Genomic DNA, 22,221 nt, shown 5'->3' with positions numbered 1-22,221 from the left:
GGGGGGGAGAAAAAAACAATCTACAAAATGTAAAATGGTAGTATGTTACTGAATTTGTATAAGTTCTCTGCAGCATCAATTCTGATGTTTTATTTTGTAGTACCTTACATTTTAAGCTGAAATACAACTACAAGTGTTGTTCTGCTCAGCTTAACAAGGGTTTGAAAGCATATCTTTCAAAAAATCCAAAATGTAAACATATGAAGCAGTATGACAGACATGAAACACATGACAGACGTAAACATGCTGCCACAATGACTCACACTAATCCTGTCTCTTTATCAGCGCAAATGGAGAAGAAAACTACATTCATGCAAACATCTTTGCATATGCTGCCTTTTCTTTTTCCTTCTCATTTTTTATCTTCTGCTTGACCTTCTGTACTTCCATTTGGATGGCTTTGGAAGTTAAAAAAAAAAGTTTAAGGTCACACATTCAATGTCACTGTGAATATGTATATGCAACACACACACTTTTATGTATTTTTCATAAATAGTATACTAAGAATGCAAATATTCAGAAAGTTTTGTGTTACCTCAGCCTACATCTAGAGAAAATATCTCCATAAATCATGGTTTACCCACCAAAGATAAGTTTTCCACACTTTAATTGTGGAACTAATTCAAAACACTAATTCAAAACCATACAAGATGCATTACAATTTATCATAATGTGTGAATCCACCCACAGTTTATCTATAAATAGTTCAAAATGCCAGAGAACAGGAACAGAGAATGGCATATATAACTCTGGATAGTCTAGCATATGCATTCCATCTCTCTCCCTGACCTCCTGAACCAAATTAATATTGTGATGCTGGCTTAAGTATCCTAGAAGTTTTTAATCATCAACAGCATGTTACCTTTATCCTGAGGTGCTATGTCTTGAGCCTTCTGAAGCTCAACCTGTAAAGTTAAATAAATACTTGAGCAAAATGTAAATGTACGCTTACTGCAATATTAATGCTAAAAATGGTTACACTTACCAACGCCTTATTATAATCTTTAGTTCCTTCCCAAGCTTGGGCTTTTCTATAAAGTGCTTTAGTATTTGTAGGATCTATGGCCAGAGCCTGTAAAATTAGAACATTAGTTATAATACTTCATGCCAATAAAACCCATTTCTAGCTATTAAGGCTTGATTTAGATGTTTTATGTACACAGATTCAGTCAGGATATAGGAAAGCTGGTACTGTCCAATTCTGTAGTCTGGACCATAATTCATTGTCAATTAACATATGACTAATGGAAAATGAAGTCTAAAACATCTAGCAATCTAAACGTCTTAACATCTACCATCTGTACAGTAAAACCTCAAAATCCCATTAAGCAAACTTGGATGTAACAGAACAAATAATAGACAAAGTCCACTATTTCCAAAGCACCAATTTACATCATTGGTGTAATTACCTAATTGATGTAACTCTATCATTTGTGTTAACTTACATAAACTATGTAATAAACGTGCCTATTGCATACATCTGAATTTATGATATTTGGTTTTAACAGGTACCCTTTCCCACAAGTAATCCATTTGGGGATTAATTGTATTGAGCATACACTGTAAATATAATGGATCCAGGTTTAGCAGGCTTCGGGTGCAAAAGACACTGTACGGTATGCTTCTGTGCAGATTTAAAATTTTGTTTACTACTTTGTGCATATATAAAACTTGTAAAGTCCCATTCCTATATTACACACATGTAAACTTCCATTTGGATTTAATAAATATTCTGCTTTAACAGGCAATTTTTCCACCCTATTACTGTGCTAAATTGAGTATTTACTGTATTTGCGTAAGTACTGCATGCTCATCTAACCATTTCTATCATTGGGTACATAAAGTCCTGAGAATATACACTACAGCATAATTATACAGCACACAGAATATTTACATGTAGAAACATTTATTGAATATTTACACAGAAAAGATTTTACAAATAACATACTCTACAAAGCAAATCTAAGAATATAATCTCAATACTTATAACATGTAATGCAAACACTTGAATAAGGTATTGGGGCTGTGCAGCAATTCAGATTCAGAGAAAAAAAATGACTGGAAGTATGAGCATATCACACCTGCCAGGAACTCCTTTAAAAAGGAGTTTCTGTTCCTGGCCTTAGGCAGCAGCAGTCACATAATACCAGGAAAAGATGTGACTGATTTAAAGAGGTGGCTCACATATATGACATGGGCACACATGTATGCTCTGAATTGAGCATGATGTGTGCACCTCTGTACACTGTGAATCATCTTTTTTACTTTGATAAGAACAGCCTTATTAAATATTAAGGGGGAATCTATGTGATTACTTTAAGACATTTATGACTTCATGGAAAGCTACAGAACTTATTTTGTGGAAAGAATATTTACCTTAGCACAGTTTTCAATTGCATCCTGCCACTCCAATAATTTCAGTTTGCATGCAGCAATATTAAGGTAACATGTCAATGCTACCATATTCAGCTTTGCTGAACTTTCTTCCTCTGCCACAGCTTTAGAAGCTTCAATGTACCTGTATAAAATAAGATTGTAGGTTTTATAGTACAGATAGTCCTCATTTAGCGACTACCTTGGATCGCAACCATTTGCAAATACAATAGTAATAAACAGTAGTAAAAAAATCATTTCCTGACCAATGCACACACTTACTCCCAAATTTCTGCACCTGACAACAATGCATGCCAGAGTGAGAGTTAACGCTGGCGTTACTGCACAAGAGAACTTTATCTAAATGAGATGGTACCAACCAGTGATCTTTGCAGTGTCTCTCTCTCTGTCATGTGGTTTACTTAGTGACCATTTCACCAGAACATATTGAGGTTGCTAAATGAGGACTACCTGTATAACCAATTCACTAACTAGCAATATTGAATCAATGGCTTGCAAGTTAAACCAGATTATTACTACTAAACAATGTGCCTGCACAACATGCTATGCCACACAGCTAGTGAACATGTACAGTATTATTTTAGCCCACATCCTGTATTTCTCCAGCTGACAACTAAAGCAGCCATAATTTCTAATTAGTACAGACTGGCATTTGAAATCAGTAACCTTTTAAACATGAGCTAGTATTAACTAGAAATGGTTTACCAGAGGAAAGCCATCAACTGATTAAGGAGCCATGCTAGCTGTGGATAAAACAGTGGTATACATGTTCACATTAACCAATCACAGTTGGCTAAGTCTGGGGCAAACATGCTCCTGATTAAGTCAAGTTTCACTAAGCACTGAAGCAAATCAATCCTTAAGATAATTTGAATGGGACCTAAATTTAAACAATTTAGTCTTGACTCAACTAGCTGCCTTTCACCATTCCTCATCCCCTTTTAATTGAATAGAGTGCACCCAAGTTACATAAATAAAATTAAAGAAGTTTGAAATAAACTGTTTTTAAAAAAATTACAATGATCAAACATTGCAATGGGCAAAGCAAGCACAGTAAAATGATACAAGTAGGTGGGGCCTGGATTTTGGGAGGTTGTCCTTTGGGTTTTTTTTACTTCTTTTAAACCCTTACAACAGCTTACACTCTCCTCTCATATTTTTGCAGAAAATTATATTCTGTTTTTTTGATGGTGCCATTTCAGGTAGTATGAGGGCCATGTGCTACCTACCAAAGTATTAGAAATGAGAAAAGGACTACTTTGTCTATTCACAATTTCACTTTCTAATAAAAAAATGAGAGTATGTGGACAAGTAACTAGTTACAAGTAACCAGGGCTACCAAATCTGGGCTGCAAAAATATGGATGACTACCAGATGGCAGCAAAGAGCTAACATTTTCTGTATCTCTTTGCTACCTACCAGTGGTCATCCAGATTTTTGCAGTTCAGACCTGACAGCTCTAGGTAGAGTATTCTTTTAAGGACAGCACATAATTTTACCTCAAAGACTTGCTATATTTCTTGACTGCCATTGCCCAATTTTGTGATTTGAAGAATGTATTGCCTATATTTTTTACATCTTCAGCTACAGTGACAATCTTGTCAACCTACAAAAAAAGAAGAAAATGCAGTGAACTTAGTATCATATTTCATTTTGTTCCACAAAGAATTCTGGGAAAAACAGCTTGGGAGTAGTACACACTACAGGTAGCCCTCGACTTATGACCAAAACAGGAACCCGAAAATTTGTCAGTTCTCCACTGATTTTGCTTGTCAGAAGCCAGCTGGGAAGGTTTCAAATGGCAATCACGTGACCCCAGGACACTAACCATTTTGATCATGTGACTGCGGGGACGCTGTGATGGTCATAAGCACAAGGACCGTCGTTACTTTTTTCATCACTGTCATAACTTTGAACGGTTGCTAAACAAATGGTTGTAAATCAAGGACTATCTGTATTGGGTAAAACTTTATATTGTATTAAGACATGCAATTCAGCAACATGTCAGAAGAACAAATAGAGCACTCCATCTAGCCTTAAAGTTTTGGAAGCTGCAGACTGTCAAGATAGAAATCAAGACTAGGACAAATTTGTGTTACTTGTTTTCTACTTTAAAAAACATAGATCAGTAATTAAAAATGAACTTTTAACAAACCTTCTTTAACATATGGAATGAAGTGAAACACTTACTTCCTTTAAATCTATGTCAGAATCTTCAGGAAAGTCTGCATGAGTATCTCCAGAACCGTCCATGGGAGAGATCCCCCAGTTATCTCCTTCCTTTAGCTCTCCACATTCTGCAATAACGCACAACTGTAAAATAAATATATAAAATGCAGTTTTTTCAAAGGCAAGCTGTTTACATTTTCAAAAAACATGCCTGTCATTTTTCCCAAATGTTTTCAAAACCTTGAACTTAGCTTTTTCAATTTTATTTGAAAAGTAATTTTTAAAAAACCATAATTTACTTGAATGTTAGTAGCTAAGCTGCAAACTAATTCACTGTTTTGTCTAAGATGGGCATGGAGAATCTACAACACCCTAATTCTTGCTTTACTACAGATCCCAGCAACCCTAACCAACATGTTCCAGCATGCTGGAGTTTAAATTATGCAACATATGGAGGCACAGCAAAGTTTTTATATAAGTAGAAAAGACCAATCACCATCAAAGCAAACAAACTTGATTATTGAATAATTAGATTCTTATTTTTTTAAAAAAAGAATGAAAACATATTTGAACTCTCTTAAAATTTAGAATATGAAAAATACACTTTCTGAGGATTCTAGCTTACCTTGACAGGTTCCTCCCCTTTTACTTCAACATTTTCTAGCAGCTTTGCAACACCCATGCCTTTGATCACTTGCCCAAAGACCACATGTTTCCCATCAAGGTGAGGGGTTGGCACAGTTGTGATAAAGAACTGTGAACCATTTGTATTGCATCCTGCATTTGCCATGCTCAGCAAACCTGGTTTATCATGCTATAAGACAAAAGTAATGTTATTCTCATGAGAATAATTCATTGGTAAATGGAAAATCATAGATAACTTACTAAACAGGTAATCTGCAATACCTTATTGTACAAGCCATATTTTCAGCAGACACACAGCCAAGAAAATCTTTCAACCAGCCAAAACGTTGTGTACCCAGATATAACATTTATACATAGCATACTAATAAAATTAAATGTATGATCATGAGATTTTAAGATGTGATTTATTTAAAAAACAAGTCTCTTCAGCATTTAATATTTATGTAAGAACTTGAGATAAAATTAATTTTACTCAGAAGATTGAAACATTCTCCTCACTTAATAAACATAGCTAAAACTTGTTCTTCAGTGGAAGCTGCCTTACATACCCTATAGAGTATATGTATACATACGTATACTCTAAATGCTGTATGTTGTTGATATAAATAAAAGCATTTATACATTAGATTTCTCACTCCAGTATAAGCATTTGCACTCAGTGATTCATTCTCAGAAATCCCATGTTATCCTACATAAAAGGGAATGGTGGTATTTCAGCAGAACATGAAAGGAGAGCCCTCCTAATCCCTAAATATGCCCCAAACCAAAAGCAGTCCTATCTTAGCACTTGGTGTAAAGGAATGTACTTATATTTTCCTTTCATTTTCATAGAAGAAATCTGCTTAAAGTGGGCTGGGAAAAACAAAACAAAACATCCAGCTGGGAAAGTGGGGGGAGCCTAAAAGCTTTGTTTCTCCCTGATTTCTGTCTCCTTAAAGTCCTTCAAGTCCAAAATTCATTAGACACTGTGGCCACTGGAAATTTTAATTATTAAACCTATTACCTTATAATGAAAATTTTCATCTTCAAACTTTTCTCCATATATACTTTCTCCACCTGTTCCATTCTGATGTGAAAAATCTCCACCCTGGATCATAAATTTCTTGATAACTACAATTGAATCCAAAGTGAAAAAGAGCTTAAACAATATTCTAAGATCCCGTTTATCTAAAATCATGTAAATGTCCCAGACTAAGCACAAGTTGCCCTTTTATTACTTGCTGTTTTATACACACTCTCTATATAGTCATACACACACACAGACACACAATCATTTAGCAAACTAAATTGACTAGGGGTATGTGAAATGTTCCAAGCATGAAACAAAACTGATAGGAAAAAATACACTGTTTCAAACAGCATTTTTAGTGTTCTGGTCATAGGAAACAACTCTGAAATAAGCTATTCTAAGCTCAAAACAAAACATGGATGCTCCAATAATTTTGTTTTAAGGGTGGACTATATCAACTGTAGTAAGCACTTCTCTTTATGCAAAGACAGCAAATTCTATTTTTGGCTGATTTCCAACTTAGTACCTCTCACATCTCCCTGAAGATACTCCTAAGTGCTAAGGGACTCCCAAATCAATATAGGATACACTCTGCAGTATTATAATACCGGGAGCACTGTTATTATATGCCTTGCATTGTGCAACTTTAAGTACTTTTCAGTAGCCCAATGCTCTTAATGGACACAAACAAGGCTCTGTCATCTCTCTGCTGTTTATATTACTTTATATCATTATGTTGTCTTAAAAAGTATACTCCATCAGTTTTCTTTTAAACTAAAGTAGGATACCAACATCAGTACTTCAGCAAGCCCAAATATTGAATACAATACAAGACCGTAGAGTCAACGTGACTATGATGGTAGCCAAAGTTTTAGCTCCTGTGATTAGATATAGGAAGAAACTATTTGATGCATGAAATATCAAACTGTATGCTGTTTTCTTTCTTTGTTATTATGTTTGGACTTGGGTCCTCTAACTGTAATAAACTTTCATTCATTCTTACAAGAACAAATACTTACTTCTATGGAAAGGACATCCTTTATAATGAAGCGGCTTTCCAGTTGTAGGCCCAATGCCTTTTTCTCCAGTACATAATGCACGAAAGTTTTCCACAGTTTTAGGTACAATATCTGCAAACAGTTCTAATACAATTCGACCAACTGGAATGAGAGAAAGCTGTAGCTATACTTATTTTAGCAAACTTGTATCCCACCAGTCTTCCAATAAATTCAGGATTCAATTCATTCACTGAATTCTGCCAGTATCAAGACAACTTTAAACATATAAAGTGTTCTGAACTCTGGTGTTCCACCTGCCAATCAAATATACAGTTATTGTTCCAGACCAAGCAATGCAGCTTTTCAGGATATGAGAGACTGTAACTCAGCTTTTCCTACACTCAAATACACATGAGCTAAAATCCACTTAGTTGCCACTGGATTTCAGTAATAACCAAGGTCTACTGCTGATAACTTCTATTACTATTATGTACAAAAACCTGACTAGCACAAAGTGTTATACTGCTTTTCTGAACAATATTTAGATTCTTGTTTTAACAAATACATTAGGGAACAGATAATATTAATATTAATTTTAAAATAACAGCTATTTTTATTCTTGAATATAATTGAAACCTTCATTTTTGATGACTGCAATTTATAGGACTTCATGCATTCATGATGTGGGATATACTGGCTGTCATTAGTATATTCCATATTATGAACATTTAGTGTGGTATCTGCCAATGGAATAATGCACTTTCATGGTATTATTTTCAAATACTTAGTTGGAAATTCTTTTTTTTTAACATAGGAAGATGGGGAATATTATGGAATTCTACAGAAAGTAGTAAAATTTATTAAAATTGCTCACATTGGTCATTCCTAGCTATCTTCTAAGGATTGGCTTAGCAAAACAAATAAGGGCAGGGTGGCCAAGGAACTTATTTTTTATGATTATTGTCATAGTTCAAAATGAATTTGCTGAAGAATCAGAATCACTGGGGCAGATATAAGTATTAAGCTAAGAGACAATAATCTTACATTAACCCGGGAATAAATCTACCTGATTTCAGTGGGGTTTACTTCCAAGTACACACATGTAAGATTGATCTGTAAGTGATCTACTGATCTAATGGAAGATATATTTTAAAATAGTTCTGCAGTGCATTGAGCTTCAGTATTTTTCCTTCTCAATCTGGCCACAACCCATGAAATCACAGCACGTTCCTTTTCTTCATGGCTATGAAAGCCAGTTTACACAGTGAAAACGGAGTGAGAAAACTTCATCTGACCACAGGACTTCAAATTTCAGAGGTGAGAACGGAGACCCTCATGTTGCGGTTAACGAACAAACATGTTTCTCCCTAGTGTTGTCTATAAGGGGCTTTCGCGGTGGGAGAAGGGGGGAAGCTTTACGACCCGCGCTGCCACCCTCTGCAATCCTACGGGAACCACCTCGGCCAAGCTTTGACCGCTGGGATATTGCCACAAGGAACACAGCGGCCTCCAGCGCTGAGCGCCCAGGCTGTGGGGTTCGAGAGACTTCTGCAAGAGCGCGCGTCGCGGCAACTGAGCGCGCGGGGTGGGACACGTTACAAAAGAAGATACGGAGGCGCTGCAGCGAGTCAACTTACTCCGCGGTGCAGAACAGTGGACGGCAGCGCACGCACACCCTCCCCCGGGCCTCTCTACCCTCGGTCTCCGTCGCGTCGCGAAAAGGCCCCCCTCATTTGCCGCTATTTGCAAAGATTCTGCCCGGGGGGGGGGGCAGGCGCGACTCGACCGCCGCATCTCGCCCGAAGACGCAGGGCCAGGCACTCCTCCTGCACGAAGGTCCGAGGCGCCCGGTCCGTCCCACGGCCAGCCCCCCCCAATCCTCCGAACGCGCGTGGCCGCCCCGCCTCCTTTCCCGCCACCCGCACCTCGTTCGCCCCCAACGTCCACATCGAAAAAGACTCGGGGATTGCTTGGGTTGGACGGCTTCGAGAGCGGAGTGGCGTGAGACATGTCGCTGCTGGCTGAACCAGAACGCCGGCCCGCTCCTCGCGCCGCTGCCCCGTCCCTGCCGCTCGGCCTTCCGCTGCGGGGTTCAGTCACCTGGCTCCGCCTTCCTGCCTGGAGAGAGGCGGGACGCGCGACGGCCCTTTGCCCGCTCTTTCAGCGCAAAGGCAGGCGTCGCTCTGTTGCCAGACGATGCTTTCGGTTGCTAGCCCTTCACTGGGGCGGGCTGGCTGCCGGATATAGGTAGGAAGCATTGCAGCCTCGGTTAGGAAAGGTCTGGCCATCTTGAGCTGAATGCTCTTGATTACAGAGTCGTGTTTTTCTTGCATCTCTGTTGCCTCACCAAAGCTCTTGAGGACAGGAGAAAATAATTAAGATGTTCTCAAAGCACCCCCCATCCCCCTCCCTGGCTCCAATGGGTTTGGCGGTTTGGGATTGTGGGTTGGGTGAACCCAGGAAATTGGGTTATTTCATTTAACCAAGGGCTAGCAGTTTGAAGCATCCCTTACCAACCCAAAGCCTTCAGTTGCACCAAGAGCAAGAAATGACAGGGTTGACTCCCCCCCCCCCCCCAAAGTCTATAACCAGCGTTGAGATGCAGGATAAAACTAAAGAGATGCACGTTGAGGCAAAAAAATCAGACCTCACAGACGCATTGATGCAGGGTGAGCTGGGTGTAACCAACCAATCTGGAAAAGCATTTTGAGGTCATAGGTGATAAGTCAGAGAAGATGTATTCGGTGTACTGAAGCTAAGAAAAAGGCGAATTCCATGATAGGGACCATTTGGAAAGTGATTGAAAATAAAACTCCTAACACTGTAATTCCTTTATACAAATTAATGATACAAGTGCATCTGGAATACTGTACAGAATCTTGGTTGCCTTATTTGATAAGGATATATTAGAACTGAAAAAAGTGCAGAAGAGGGCAACCAAAATGATTGGGGGGAGGGGTTGACTACTTTCTATACAAGAAAAAGCTAGAATGTTTAAGACTTATGACTTGGAAAAAATGCAAAGGGGGACATTATATTGAAATGTATAAAATCATTCATGGGATGGAGAAAGTAGAGAGGCAGATTTTTTTTACCTCTGTCAAACATTAGAATCAGAAGCTTAAATATAGACTAATGCTTAGGAAGGAGTGAGAGTTTAAAATGATCAAAAGCTTGAGAAATACAATTTACTGTACAGTGTTAGATATATGTATGAAAGACAGATCTACGAAGGCTATGATCTTGAAGACTTAATGTTATCTCTGAGTTGGGAGATCATGCCTCCAAATACTAGTCACAGGAGAATAACAGCTGGATATGGATACATCTCTCTTTCCTAATTGCAAGCAAACCAGAGGTATCTGGGTAGCTACTGTGAGAAATGCGATGCTGGATTAAAGGGGCTTTGGCTTGATCCAGCAGGTCTATTTTGTGATCCTTCAGATAGTTTTAAGGTAAAGTTCCCAGGTATAATAATGTGGACTGAAAGATCAGAATGGGTTGGCAAGTTTAAGCAATACAATTTATACATATGTTATATATAAATTTTCAAAAATAACTTTCACTGAATTCAGTAGGATGTAACCTGGATAATTGTGCATAGAACTGCATCCTTATTTGTATATCCATTTGATAGTTTATAAATGCATATACGGTTTAAGTTACAGTTCAGCCCTAAGTGGTCAAGAGCAAGCTAAAACAGTATTAGATTGGCTGAAGCTGTAAAGCATCCTAACTCAATCATTTCTGAGTGTGTGTGTAGATAGAGTAGAGAGCAAATTATATACTCGAGTTCTCATTAGAATGTTGTGAAAATGAATTAAGAGTGGCTTGATTCTCTGCCAGCCCGGACAACACATCCCAGGACCAGTGGGGTTCCTGGGTTCTGAGAGTTTTTCAACTCTTCACCATTATACCTTGATCACCTTTGCAATCCTCTGTAACCTTGCAGACAGCAAAAGTGTTTCAAAAAAGGGATTTTTGCTGGTAGTACTGACTCATCGTATTACTTTCAAGCCAATATATTTTAAAATTAGGATTAATTACTCTGATTATTAATCAAAAGGTAAATTAAGAATGAGAAAGAAGCTCTGCTTTGTGTGGGATTGTGTTTTTTTTTTTAAATACATATATTTAAATTTGGAGAAAATAAAGTTATTACCGATTGTGGAAACAGATCTATTTGCAAAGTGAATTGAGCACACCCATGATCAGTCAGTGTTGTTGCTTGGTCCCAACTTTCTTTTATTGGAGTCACACGGTGACATGTGAAAGTCAAAGTTTCATTTACAAGAGGTACTATAAAAGTGGAAGTTTATTATAACAATGTCTTACATGAGACAGTCTATGTGGCCACAAAGGGCAAATTATGGTTGGTAATGGTTGTATGCAAATACTTCAGACTCACAAGAAAGTGAAAATGTTTGTTCCTATTTTTTTTTTTTTTTTGGGTCCTGTACCCTAAATATAGGGTACAGGTAATTTGGGCAATAGAACGGCTGGCCTTCTGGAAGTGCCCTGCTGCTGCACTTAATGTTCTGTCCAAGATGGATTTAAAAATTAGATTTAAGTATAAGACCTGTACTCTATATTTTAAAAAAATAAATTCTTCCATCCTGACTCTGGAAAGAGATTGATCAGAAATGGCACTTTGACTTAAGTCAAGAGATGTCATTTAAGAAAAGAGTCTCATCCTCATGTTATATTTAAACGTTAATATGTTATTTCTGGGTTAGAATTAAATAACAATCTAAATTAAAACTGTATTGCTTATCTAGATGTGACGAGCATACTTGTAGGGAGATATCTGGCTGATCAGTCTTATCAATACTGTTGATCATGTTCTAATACAATCAAGAATGAGTTTCAAAGCTCACTGTTGGGTCACTCAAGTTGAAATCAAATACTTTTGAATAGCAATTTTTATTTTTCCACTTTGCCATATTCCATCCAGGATACTTCTTTGTTTAGTGGCTTAAAGCTAATGAAGATGTCCCCCAGCCTATGCTTCCTTTGTTGCTAGTTCTATAACTATAATCTTCCAAGGGGCCATCATTCATCCGTCTTTGGGATGTGTGTGCGCTGTAGAACATTTAATGTTTATGTGTTAACAAGTATTAAAAAGTCACATACAACTCATACCTGTGCTTCAACCATCCACAGGTTCTGGATGGGGAGGAACATATACTGATTTAATCCTTTCAAGGCAAAGTGGTTTTAGATTTGTGTACCTAATGACTCCAGAGAAATATCATATTTGACTCTGAATGGAGTTGTAGCTGATTCCATGCATATGGTTAAAACAGTACAGATTTAAAGTTGGAGATGGTATATGTTGCTAACATCTGGCTGGTGACAAACTTCAGCCAGTTCACTAAGTTATTATTCAGAAAATTTCTGAGTTTTCCTTTGAAATAGTTAACACCAAAAATAGTACTGCTTTAATTAGAAATGTCAAGCATCTGAAAAGGTTTCCACTGGAAATTGGAATACAGTGGAATACAGTGAAGTGATAGTCCCTTCTACTGCTGAGGTGATGACCACTACATGTCAGAATGCTGAGGCTCCCGCGTCATAGCAGGGACTAGAGAGCAGTTCAGTGAAAAAGCTGAAAGTTCTGAACTTAACCCAAGAGATGCCAACTAGAAGATGAAGATGTGTTGGATGCCCTTTAAATTTTGTATTAAGTCTATGCAGTTTTGGATGGGATCCTCTACATGTGTTTGTGAATTTATTTTATCTTTGGAATTCTTATATTTTCTAATCCTAAAGTTGGTTTATCATTGTTTCTATGTAAGGAAAAAAGGGGTGAGGCATAGTTCTATAAATCCCAGGAGACATTGCAGCAGACAGGAAGAATTTAGGAGAGGAATGGGAAAGGAAGCTAAGTGGAGGAGTGATGGGTTACTTAGTGCTAACAAAGCAATTCTAAGCTATTGTTTACTCTGGAGTGAGTGCTAAGAAACTTCTAATCTATTTTCCTTATCAGTGTGGTTGATTTTTTGTTTTTATTTTTAAGAATATTTGGATAATATAAAGGTAAGCAGAAAAATTAACAATGAAAATATTGCAGAAAAGGCCTTTTTTTCCCCCCTTCAAATTAAAGCTACCAGACTTGGGCTCTAAAATCCTGACCATCACTAGGTGACAGCAAAGGATTAGATTTTTCTGCTGCTATCATGCAATCATAGTTTGCAGCCCACATCTGATAGCCCTGTTTCAGTTTCAGTTCTATCCTTTCCTTGTAGTTTATTTGAAAATTCCATTGACTTTACTGAAAACTCATCAATCCAAATCAGTTTACATTAATTCACATGGATATAATAGTTCTTGTTCTAATACGTCCTAACCAAGATGGGATTTAGGAAGGGAATCAGCATCAATGAAACGGATTGTTACACATTTAAGCCCTTTTTTAAAGTATAAAGTAAAGATTCGAGCGAGCCACTCCCAGTTATGCTGTGATAACGACTCATTACTGCAAAATATTTAAATTATTTAATATTAAATAAATATTTTGGCATAATTTTCTGTCCCTTTCGAGGTACTCCGTAACTTTTTTTTTTTAATAAGAAAAGCCAACAAAGGCGCTCGTATTCCTTTAAGAGTAGCTCTCGAAACTTTGCGCCCGGCTTGAGCAAAGCTTACCACTCCAGTAACAAACGCGGGGCGGGCGTTGCGCGTTCGGAAAGATTCCAAGATTGAGCCGCCGAGCTCCGAGGCCGCAGCCAGTGGAGAAAGATGGGGGGCGCTGTATGTGCGGTACGCGCGAGACTGAACAAACACTTTCGGCTTTTTCCTCAGTCATATGACTGATCGGCTCCATTAATGCCAGTGTGGGAAAAGAGGGAGGCGCCTGCTCCGAAAGAGAATGAATTAAGCGCTGCTTAGCGCAAGTCTGGATGTCCAGCCTGCAGCTGGCATGGGGGCTACTACTGAAGGTGCAGAGATAGGAACTCTTGACTGCGGCTGGCTGCGTGATCTGTCGCTGGCGTGCCCTGATTCCACTCCCATACTCCGCTCAGCTCAGGAGGAAGCGCAGTAGCATGGCTCCGACGCTGCTCCAGAAGCTGTTTAACAAAAGGGGCGGTGGCCGTATTAGTAGCGGCGGCTCGACCTCTTCCCCTTTTAGACTGTCCAAGGAATGCTCAACCTTCAGGTGAGGAAATGCAGTCGTTACTCTTGAGTCTTCCTTGGTGTGTTGGTCATTCTGATAGGACACCCGCTGCCCGAGACCTGAGACCCGGGAGTGTGTAGGGAGTACTTTTTCTCATCTACATCTAGTTCTTTTTATCCTATGCAGCCCCTCCGTGATCTTCATAGTCTTACTTTTATTATTAGAAGTGCGTAACGGGTTTTGATAAACTGGCCTAAATTCTAACCCAAAGTCTAAGGATGAGAAAGGAGATCTTTCTTGCATGCTATATTTTCCTGCTGGTTGTTTTGGTTTAAGGGAGTACAGTACCACACTTCAGGAAAAATCTGGTTGGTTTAGGGTTTTGGTTTTTTTAACGGCTCCTAAATGGTTAAGACATGTTGCACATGTTCAGAAACTATTTCCTAATATCCTGTCCTCATGGATAATATGGTGAGCCAACATTCTGTCTTTGGAATGCAATGTACTTTTCCAGTATTAGGGCATCTCCTATCTTTTAAAGTGCTTAACTACAGTCTTATAAATACATCTGAAAAGTCATTTAATTCAACAGGATTGCTTAATAGATATACATAAGACTGTGCTTCAAACTGGATTTGGGCTGCATTGAACTTCAGGTAACAAATACTTAATACAACTTTCCCCACTCTGGAGCACTGACCCTGGCCAATGATTATGCTGGCTGGGGATAACAGGAGCTCAGTATATCTGGAGGACATCTGGAAGATGGGGATGGCTGGCCTGATTCAAAGCAGTGTGATGTGATGAACAAGCATGAGACTTCATCCTGCTTCTAAACTCTGCTCATCTTTGAGGTGAGAAAGCAAAGGAGAGGGACAGCAGGGGAAGAACATGTGACCATCTCTGGAATCCAAGAAGATGTATGGGGATAAGATTATAATTGTCTTGTGGTAATACTGCTATGTGATTACTGTGTTTTACAACCATTCCTATATATGTTTCTGAATATATGCCCCACTATAGTTACTAGAATATTCTCCTGTGCAATTATGCTTAAGGTTGTAGCTTCAGTGAATAGTGAGATATGCAGGCTTATATAAAGTTCTTAATATATTTTTGAAAAAAAGATAAGGTGGATTTCCTGATTCATTTCTTATATGTGCATGTTTTCTATTGTGAGATTACTTTTAAACATTGAGATGTTTTGACTCTATCATCTGTTTTTATCTTCTACTTTCATTTATTATAAATGAAAACAGGGAAGGGTGTGGGATAAAAATGGCATGTAAGAGTGATGGATAGGATTAGATAATAGTAACAAAGTCTGTATTTTTATATTGCATTTGTGCAAAGCTGTACTTACTGGAACTAACATGTTAAAAGAATCCTATAGAGCAAATGATTTATACTGTCCTTCTATATATATATACATGCACACACATATACATGACACAAATGTACATATCAGGAATACCAATATCAAAAAAGAAGCAGCATAATTCAGTTTTTGTCTTCTAGCCTATATTAAAACTATGTGGCATAAGTCTACATTCTCCTTACAGGTGCTTACACATAAACCAAATGAGATTTAGGAACAAAGCAGTAAACATTATTGGGCTGCATAAGCCAGAGGTAGACAGAAAATAGACTAGTGGAGCTATCTGATGTTGTTCCCAGTAGTTTAACACTAGCAGAAACAAAGGAACTTTTTTTTTTTCACTTAAACTAGGTTGCTGGAAAAAAAAGCATGGGACAACCAGATGAAGATTTTTGTTTAAAAGGATTGGGTTCTAATATTGAACACAACTATCAAAGTAAGAAGACTGTTGCTTAATTAGAAGTGTATGCACTTTGGAGTCTAATAAAAAGAGGAGCAAATTTGACTGAGAAGCTGGAAGTTAGCCTTTCTGTATTAGAAATTGCATAGCCAAATGAATCAGTTATAGTCTAACATTAAGGTATGCCAACCATGTATGTTCATTGGACCACATGTGGAATCAACACAGGAATTTATTAGTGGCCATTGCTGTTCACAATAGCTTTTGGATGCTGAAGTTTTGTGTGGCAGAGCTTTGTGCATTTTAGGAATGGGAGAATGGAATCTTCAATCTTCATTATAACTTCTGAGTATTATTGAGGTATTTCTGTTTTTAGAACACATGCAGTTTCTATATTCTGTACTGGTTTTGAATGACTTCATATACATAACAAGTTTAAACAATTATCTTGGCTGTATTGTTTTCATATTGTAGCCCAGTTTACATGGCATGGCAAACTACCATTCATTAGAATTATGGCTCATTTTGAAGGAGCAAACAAGAATGTTGTTGCAGATACAGTAGCCTAGTTCTGCTTGGTTCCTGTTGCAAGCTGAAATGGATGAACAATTAGGAAGCTAGCATTCATGGTTTGTTATGTACAAGCCAGGATATTAAGCATGATTCTTTGTTAATGGGCTGGAATCTAAGCTAAGAACAAATTCTGATGTATGATCTTGATTTGTTAAAAAGAACACAAGCCAGGGCTCCTGGTTCAGACATAATGATAAATCACAGGGATTTCCTAGTTTATTCAGTTGCTTTCGTTGGCAGGAACAGTCAGGTATAATTGACATGCTTGCTTGTTCATAAAAAGCCAGAATTCTGGTTCATTATACATGCAAACCAGACTTGTCATTTTCACTAACCTATGACATTTCTCTGTATTTGCTGTTCCCTTTTCCCTTGTATTTGCTGAATAAATGGTTCAGAAATTGGTTATTCATTTCCTTTGTGAAAAAAGTGGTCAAGGCCAGAGTGATGACATCACATGTGTAGACAGCACATTTTCACATGACATCCTATTCCACTCATTCTGACTGTTATGTCTTGTGATCCATTTGCCAGATTGTGTCCTTTTGAAATGTTGAATAATTCTAAAAAAAGGAGAATAAATTATGACCTTTGGGTGTTAGTAAATTAATTCTGTTCAGTTATTCAATATATTTTCAGCCAAATAAGCTCTCAGAGGAGATTAACAAAGAAACCATATATTACCCTTGTTTATTAATATGAATTGTCCTGAATTAACATTGCTGTTCCTCAGCAGTCTCATGTTTTGGAAAGCCCTGTCCTCTTGGCTCCTCCTGAGCATTATAATACTAGATTTGATTCCATTTGATTACAATGAAGTTTCCCAGCCTTCTTATTTAAGTCAGCTGTGCAGATTCTTTCTGCAGTGTCTGTACACTTGCTTTTTTTCTATGTCATTTAGTGTGAGGCTGTCAGAAGAATGGAGAATTGCATTGTTAGATCAGGCCAAAGGTCTGTCTGGTCCTGTGTTCTATATTGCAATGTGGATCGGATGCATCAGGGAAGCTCATGAGTAGATGATAAATGTCTCTTCTCTGCAGCACGCAGCAGATCATACTGCCTTTTGTTCTAGAGGTAATAAACACCCATCTACAGATTTGCTTAGTTCCTTTTTAAACTATTGAAATTATAGTAGTGAAATCACTGCATCTGGTGATGGCTAGTCCCAAAGTTAACTATGCATAGTGCATCTATATATCTTAAATCTCCAATAATGAGCATACTCATTATTTTGTTTGCTCTTTTCTGCATCTACTGTAGCTTTAATGGATTATTAAAGTTCTAATACTATGATAGAGGGATAAAAACATCTCAGTATACAAGTTTTCTATGTCTTGCATGATTTTAATACTTTTGTTATTGTTGTAATTCAGTTTTCTGTCCAGAGTGGTCTTTGTCCTATCACTAGCCTGTTTTGCTGTATGATTTTTTGCAAAGAGCTACTTGAGCATACTCATTATTTTGTTTGCTCTTTTCTGCATCTACTGTAGATTTACAATATCCTTTCTGAACTGTGGTGACATCATTTCCTACACAACTACTTATACAAGCTATTCCTTTGATTCTCAATACCACCTTCTAAAGTGAGAGACTGGAATTTAAGCCAACTTCAAAAATGCTATATACATTATTTGGGATGCTCTATTCTTTATAAATTCTGTCTTCTGAGGTTGAATGCAGACAGTTTGTCAAGGTTGTGACCTATATCTTCCCTGGATGAGCTATATGGCAACTTGAGACCTGTTTAGCTGGACCTTGTATTGAGGCATCCTATATTGTTATGTAGCTAATATATATTTTTGCTTATGGTGAAAGGAAGGGAAGGGCATAGCAACATAAATTCCTTTAGTTCCTTATAAGTTGGTAATCAAACCAGTCCAGCTGGTTATGGTGTAGATTGTCAGATATAAAACTTGGAAAGTATGGATTATCTGTAGTGTAAAAGAAACAGTGACATACATTGGCTTTATTTTATATCTGGCATTTTGTTTTCTGATGTGTATTCTCATTTATAGAAGGTTGTAAAGCACATAAACCAGATTTTTTTTTTCACTGTAGTTCTTTGCTAGTATTTATAAAAATACTGGAAACAGAGTGAGATGATCCAAATATGCTCTAAGTTTTCAGTTTCTGACAAGAATGCAGTATACTTAGCAAATGAAATATTTAATTCCTCAATTTGTCATTTCAAATTTTATTTAGGTTTTTAGGGATAGCTTCCATATCTTCAATTAAAATGGAATGTCTTTTAATATCAAATGAAAAGATTGACAAAAGGAACATATCTTTATAGTTACAGGTATATTGTGTGGGGGATAATACGAAATATAAATGCTTCAAGCTAACTCTGCTTTCTGTAACCCAGACTTCATGACCTTATGGTAAGTGATACATCCTCAGGTATTTAATTTCAAAGACCACAAAAGTTGCATGGGTAGATCACTGATGAGTATGTGAAGAAAAAGTATGGAAAATAATAAAGGAGAAATGTGAGTTGTAATCAACATGTATTTTTTAACACCTAAAATTTCACCTTGGAGCATTTGAAAAACTTGCTTTTTGTACATGGTAATGGATGTTCATGTGCTTCTAATATCATGGCACCCATATTTATTTATTTACAGGGCTTATTCACCACTCTAATCAACCACCTCTAAGCAGCATATAATTCCCTAGATCTGTAACTTGGATTAAAGCAGGTAAAATAGACAAAATAAATATAACATTGTAAATTACAGTCAATCAGAATTAAAAATCTGCTATACACTGCTCAGAGTCACTGTTTGTGAGATGGGCAATTATATAAATTTAATAAATAAAATAAATAATAATACACAATATATGGACTAGGAATCAAAATATTCAAATAAAGCAGAACCAATTACAGGTAGTCCTTGGTTAATTATGGTAATTGGGACTGGCAACTCTGTAGCTAAGTGGCACAGTTGTAAAGTGTGATGTCACGCCACCATGCCAACTTACAACGGCAGTTGCAGCAGTCCCAGTTGATGTCATTAGGTGAATCCTAGTCGCAGCACCCCATGGCCACATAATCAACATTTGTGACCTCCTGTCAGCTTCCTCTTTGACTTTGTTTTTTGGAAGCCAGTATTGAAGGTCACAAATAGAGATCATGTGACTGCAGCACCCTGTGGTGGTGTAATTGTAAGCCAGTTGCCAAGTGCCTGAATCATGATCACATGACCACAGGGACACTGTAGTGGCCACAACTATGAGGACCCATTGTAAGTCCCCCTCTTTCAGTGCCATAAGTTTGGTTGCTGTATGAGTGGTCGTTCAATGAGGACTACCTGTAATGAAATCCATGAATAGTCACAGCAGCCCTGCCACCAAAGCATGATGGAATAACCAGCTTTGTACAGGTGGTCCTTGTTTAGCAACCACAATTGGGACTGGAAACTTAGTAGTTAAGCAAAGCAGTTGCTAAGTAAAATGATGACTGTGCTTATGATGTTACTTCAGCTTTCCTTTGCTTTACAGATCTACGAAGGTCGTAAATGCAAGGATTGGTCACAAAGTTACTTTTTCATCACCAATCTAACTGCAAACTATGTAACTCCAGACTATATAACTGTGAACTACACAACTCCTTTGCCTGACCCTTTTCCACTGCTGGCACGATCATGATTCTCTGGATGTATAGAAGAGCAAATGGCTTACTCTCTTGAAATCTCTTTCTCTCTAATCTCTGCTCTTTAAGGAGAGGGGAAAAGGGTTAGGAAAGGTGATTGCCTACAGAAATCACTTGCTTCCTCCCCCCCCCCCTTACAGAGCAGAGAGAGTGGAGAGAAAGAGATTTCAAGAGACTATCGTAAGCTGTTTGAGTAGTGCATCTGCAGCTCCCAGACCCAGGCTGCTGGCATGATTGCATTGCTTTCAATGTGTAGAAGAGCAAGCAACTTACTTTCTTGCAATCCCTCTCTCCAATTTCTCTTTTCTGCAAGGGGGGAAATAAAGAAAAAAAAACCACAGGTCAGGCACAGGACAACACATATTGACTGTAATGGCGATCACATGACTGAGGGACACTGCGAGGGTCGTAAATGGTTGTAAATGGGCTGTAAAGTTTTTTTTTTTCAGCATCGTCATAACTTTGAATAGTTGCTGAACAAATGGTCGGTAAGCAAGGACTACCTGTATATGTGTGTGTGTGTGGTATGTTTGTGTGTGTTTCCTTCAGCTGAGAAGACCTATAGTTCAGTGTTGAATCACTTTGATATAAAAATATCCCAGTTCAACTCTGAGATAGAACAGAGAAAGGCCCCTGTCAAAAACTATGAAGAAGCTCTGCCAGCCATCCAGACAGGGTTGAACGCAGTGGACTGAGTTAGAACATGTCTCATAATTTCACTAGCTGAATGAAGTCTACTACTGTTTGAGTTTTCCTTACCCATTTGGAATGGTTTTAATTTTTGGACATTCTCTGTTGTTTGCATTTAAATTAGAAGATTGTTTTCAGTTTTACTACTAGCATGAGGAATTTGCTGGATTTCTTTCAAGTGGCTGAACTCCAATCAGTGTAATGGTGAATTCCTGCTCTAGTGTAAATATACATATGGAACAATTATTCTCATGTGGAAAACATAAGTGTACTTTATGAATTTCTGTGCTTCTTTCACTATACCAAAGAGAACATACTTTCTTTTGCATGAAAAAGGAAGACATTTACTAGTCTCATTTTAAACATCATTTTAGTGACTATGTATTTAAAATTTCACAATCCAGTTTTGTTTTTGTTTTAATTTTGAAGGCCTTGTGTGCAGGGCTCAATTTTTGTTTATACTAGAGCCAGTAGAAGTGGGAATATAAAATAGTATCTGCTTTTTCTCTGCAGATTATTTGATATGGGAAGAATTAGCATTAGGTTAAATTGTGGGGGCACATACGGTTCATCTTTTCCCAGATATCTTTCATATCTTTTCCTATAACTGCTTCTGGTTGGTGCTGAGCCTACATTTCTAGGACTAATGTTATCTTCCCCCTATCTTTGGACCACTTTTGAGTCATTTCCTCAGAGAAGTTCTATGTTGTCCTGAACATTCAGATACCCAAGCTCTCATCCAGATAAAATTGAGTCCAAAGTTTACTTCTATACAATAGTTGACTGTAAATGTGATAGTTTTGTGTCTAAAAGGAAAGGGATGTTTGTCTGCTGCATGGTTTGCTGGTTCTGAGCCTTGCATTTGGAATTAAAGCAGGATTCAGTTCATTCTGGTAATTGCCTTTTGGTTTAAGGATAACTAACTCTCTTCCTATGCTTCCTTCCTCAAGTGCCACGTGCTCTCCTCGTATTTGCTGTAGATCTCTGAGTTCTCTATTTAAACTTTTGTTTTTGCAAACTCCTAAAAATGCTGTAAATAAGCAGAGAGCTGTTTGTAGTTCAGTAGGCTGATGATATCGAATTATATAACTCTACCCCATGCCAGGCATGTAATGCTGTTCAGGTGCTTTTCCAGAGTCTGGAGGCTGTAAAGGCCTGGATGGGGAGAACCCGTCTGTGAATCAACTCTAGAAAGA

The 22,221-nt window shown here is 37.7% G+C and overlaps 2 protein-coding genes across 4 annotated transcripts in view; one reads left to right on the top strand and one right to left on the bottom strand.

Annotated features, from left to right (window-relative positions):
• Positions 1 to 19: 19 nt before the first annotated feature.
• PPID (peptidylprolyl isomerase D) lies at positions 20 to 9,325 on the bottom strand. Of its 2 annotated transcripts, none has more exons than XM_007436473.3 (10): positions 9,141 to 9,325; positions 7,237 to 7,377; positions 6,212 to 6,318; positions 5,189 to 5,377; positions 4,585 to 4,707; positions 3,894 to 4,000; positions 2,377 to 2,518; positions 986 to 1,072; positions 863 to 905; positions 20 to 398 (listed from the first exon to the last, which is right to left on the bottom strand). In XM_007436473.3, the coding sequence occupies exons 1-10, from the start codon at positions 9,223 to 9,225 to the stop codon at positions 310 to 312; spliced, it is 1,113 nt and encodes a 370-aa protein (XP_007436535.1). In that variant the 5' UTR covers positions 9,226 to 9,325; the 3' UTR covers positions 20 to 309. The 2 variants fall into 2 exon arrangements, with proteins under 2 accessions (XP_007436535.1, XP_087988842.1); XM_088132716.1 differs by lacking the exon at positions 9,141 to 9,325 and adding an exon at positions 8,853 to 9,106.
• Positions 9,326 to 13,945: 4,620 nt separating this feature from the next.
• Positions 13,946 to 22,221, top strand: part of FNIP2 (folliculin interacting protein 2) — an 80,142-nt gene continuing 71,866 nt past the window's right edge. The window contains exon 1 of one of the 2 annotated variants that reach the window (XM_088132712.1): positions 13,946 to 14,374. In XM_088132712.1, the coding sequence (XP_087988838.1) occupies positions 14,262 to 14,374 (113 nt within the window). In that variant the 5' untranslated portion in view covers positions 13,946 to 14,261. Of the gene's footprint in view, positions 14,375 to 18,997; positions 19,065 to 22,221 lie in introns of those variants that run through there. The other variant, XM_088132713.1, reaches the window with a different exon arrangement.

Source organism: Python bivittatus, unplaced genomic scaffold (assembly GCF_059951505.1).
Source record: "Python bivittatus isolate LINGU-HERP-01145 unplaced genomic scaffold, Pbiv_v1 ctg000070_np1212, whole genome shotgun sequence".
Taxonomy (NCBI): Eukaryota; Metazoa; Chordata; class Lepidosauria; order Squamata; family Pythonidae; genus Python; species Python bivittatus.
This window is presented reverse-complemented; position numbering and strand designations above follow the sequence as displayed.

Excerpts from the sequence above, each read along its gene's own strand:
- PPID (XM_088132716.1), bottom strand. The coding sequence starts at position 9,009 with ATGCGGCGGTCGAGTCGCGCCTGCCCCCCCCCCCGGGCAGAATCTTTG. Across the intron at positions 7,378-8,852 it reads CCACTGTTCTGCACCGCGGA|TTGGTCGAATTGTATTAGAA; the intron begins GTAAGTTGACTC and ends CTCTCATTCCAG. Across the intron at positions 4,001-4,584 it reads CTGACATAGATTTAAAGGAA|GTTGACAAGATTGTCACTGT; the intron begins GTAAGTGTTTCA and ends CTTTTTTTGTAG.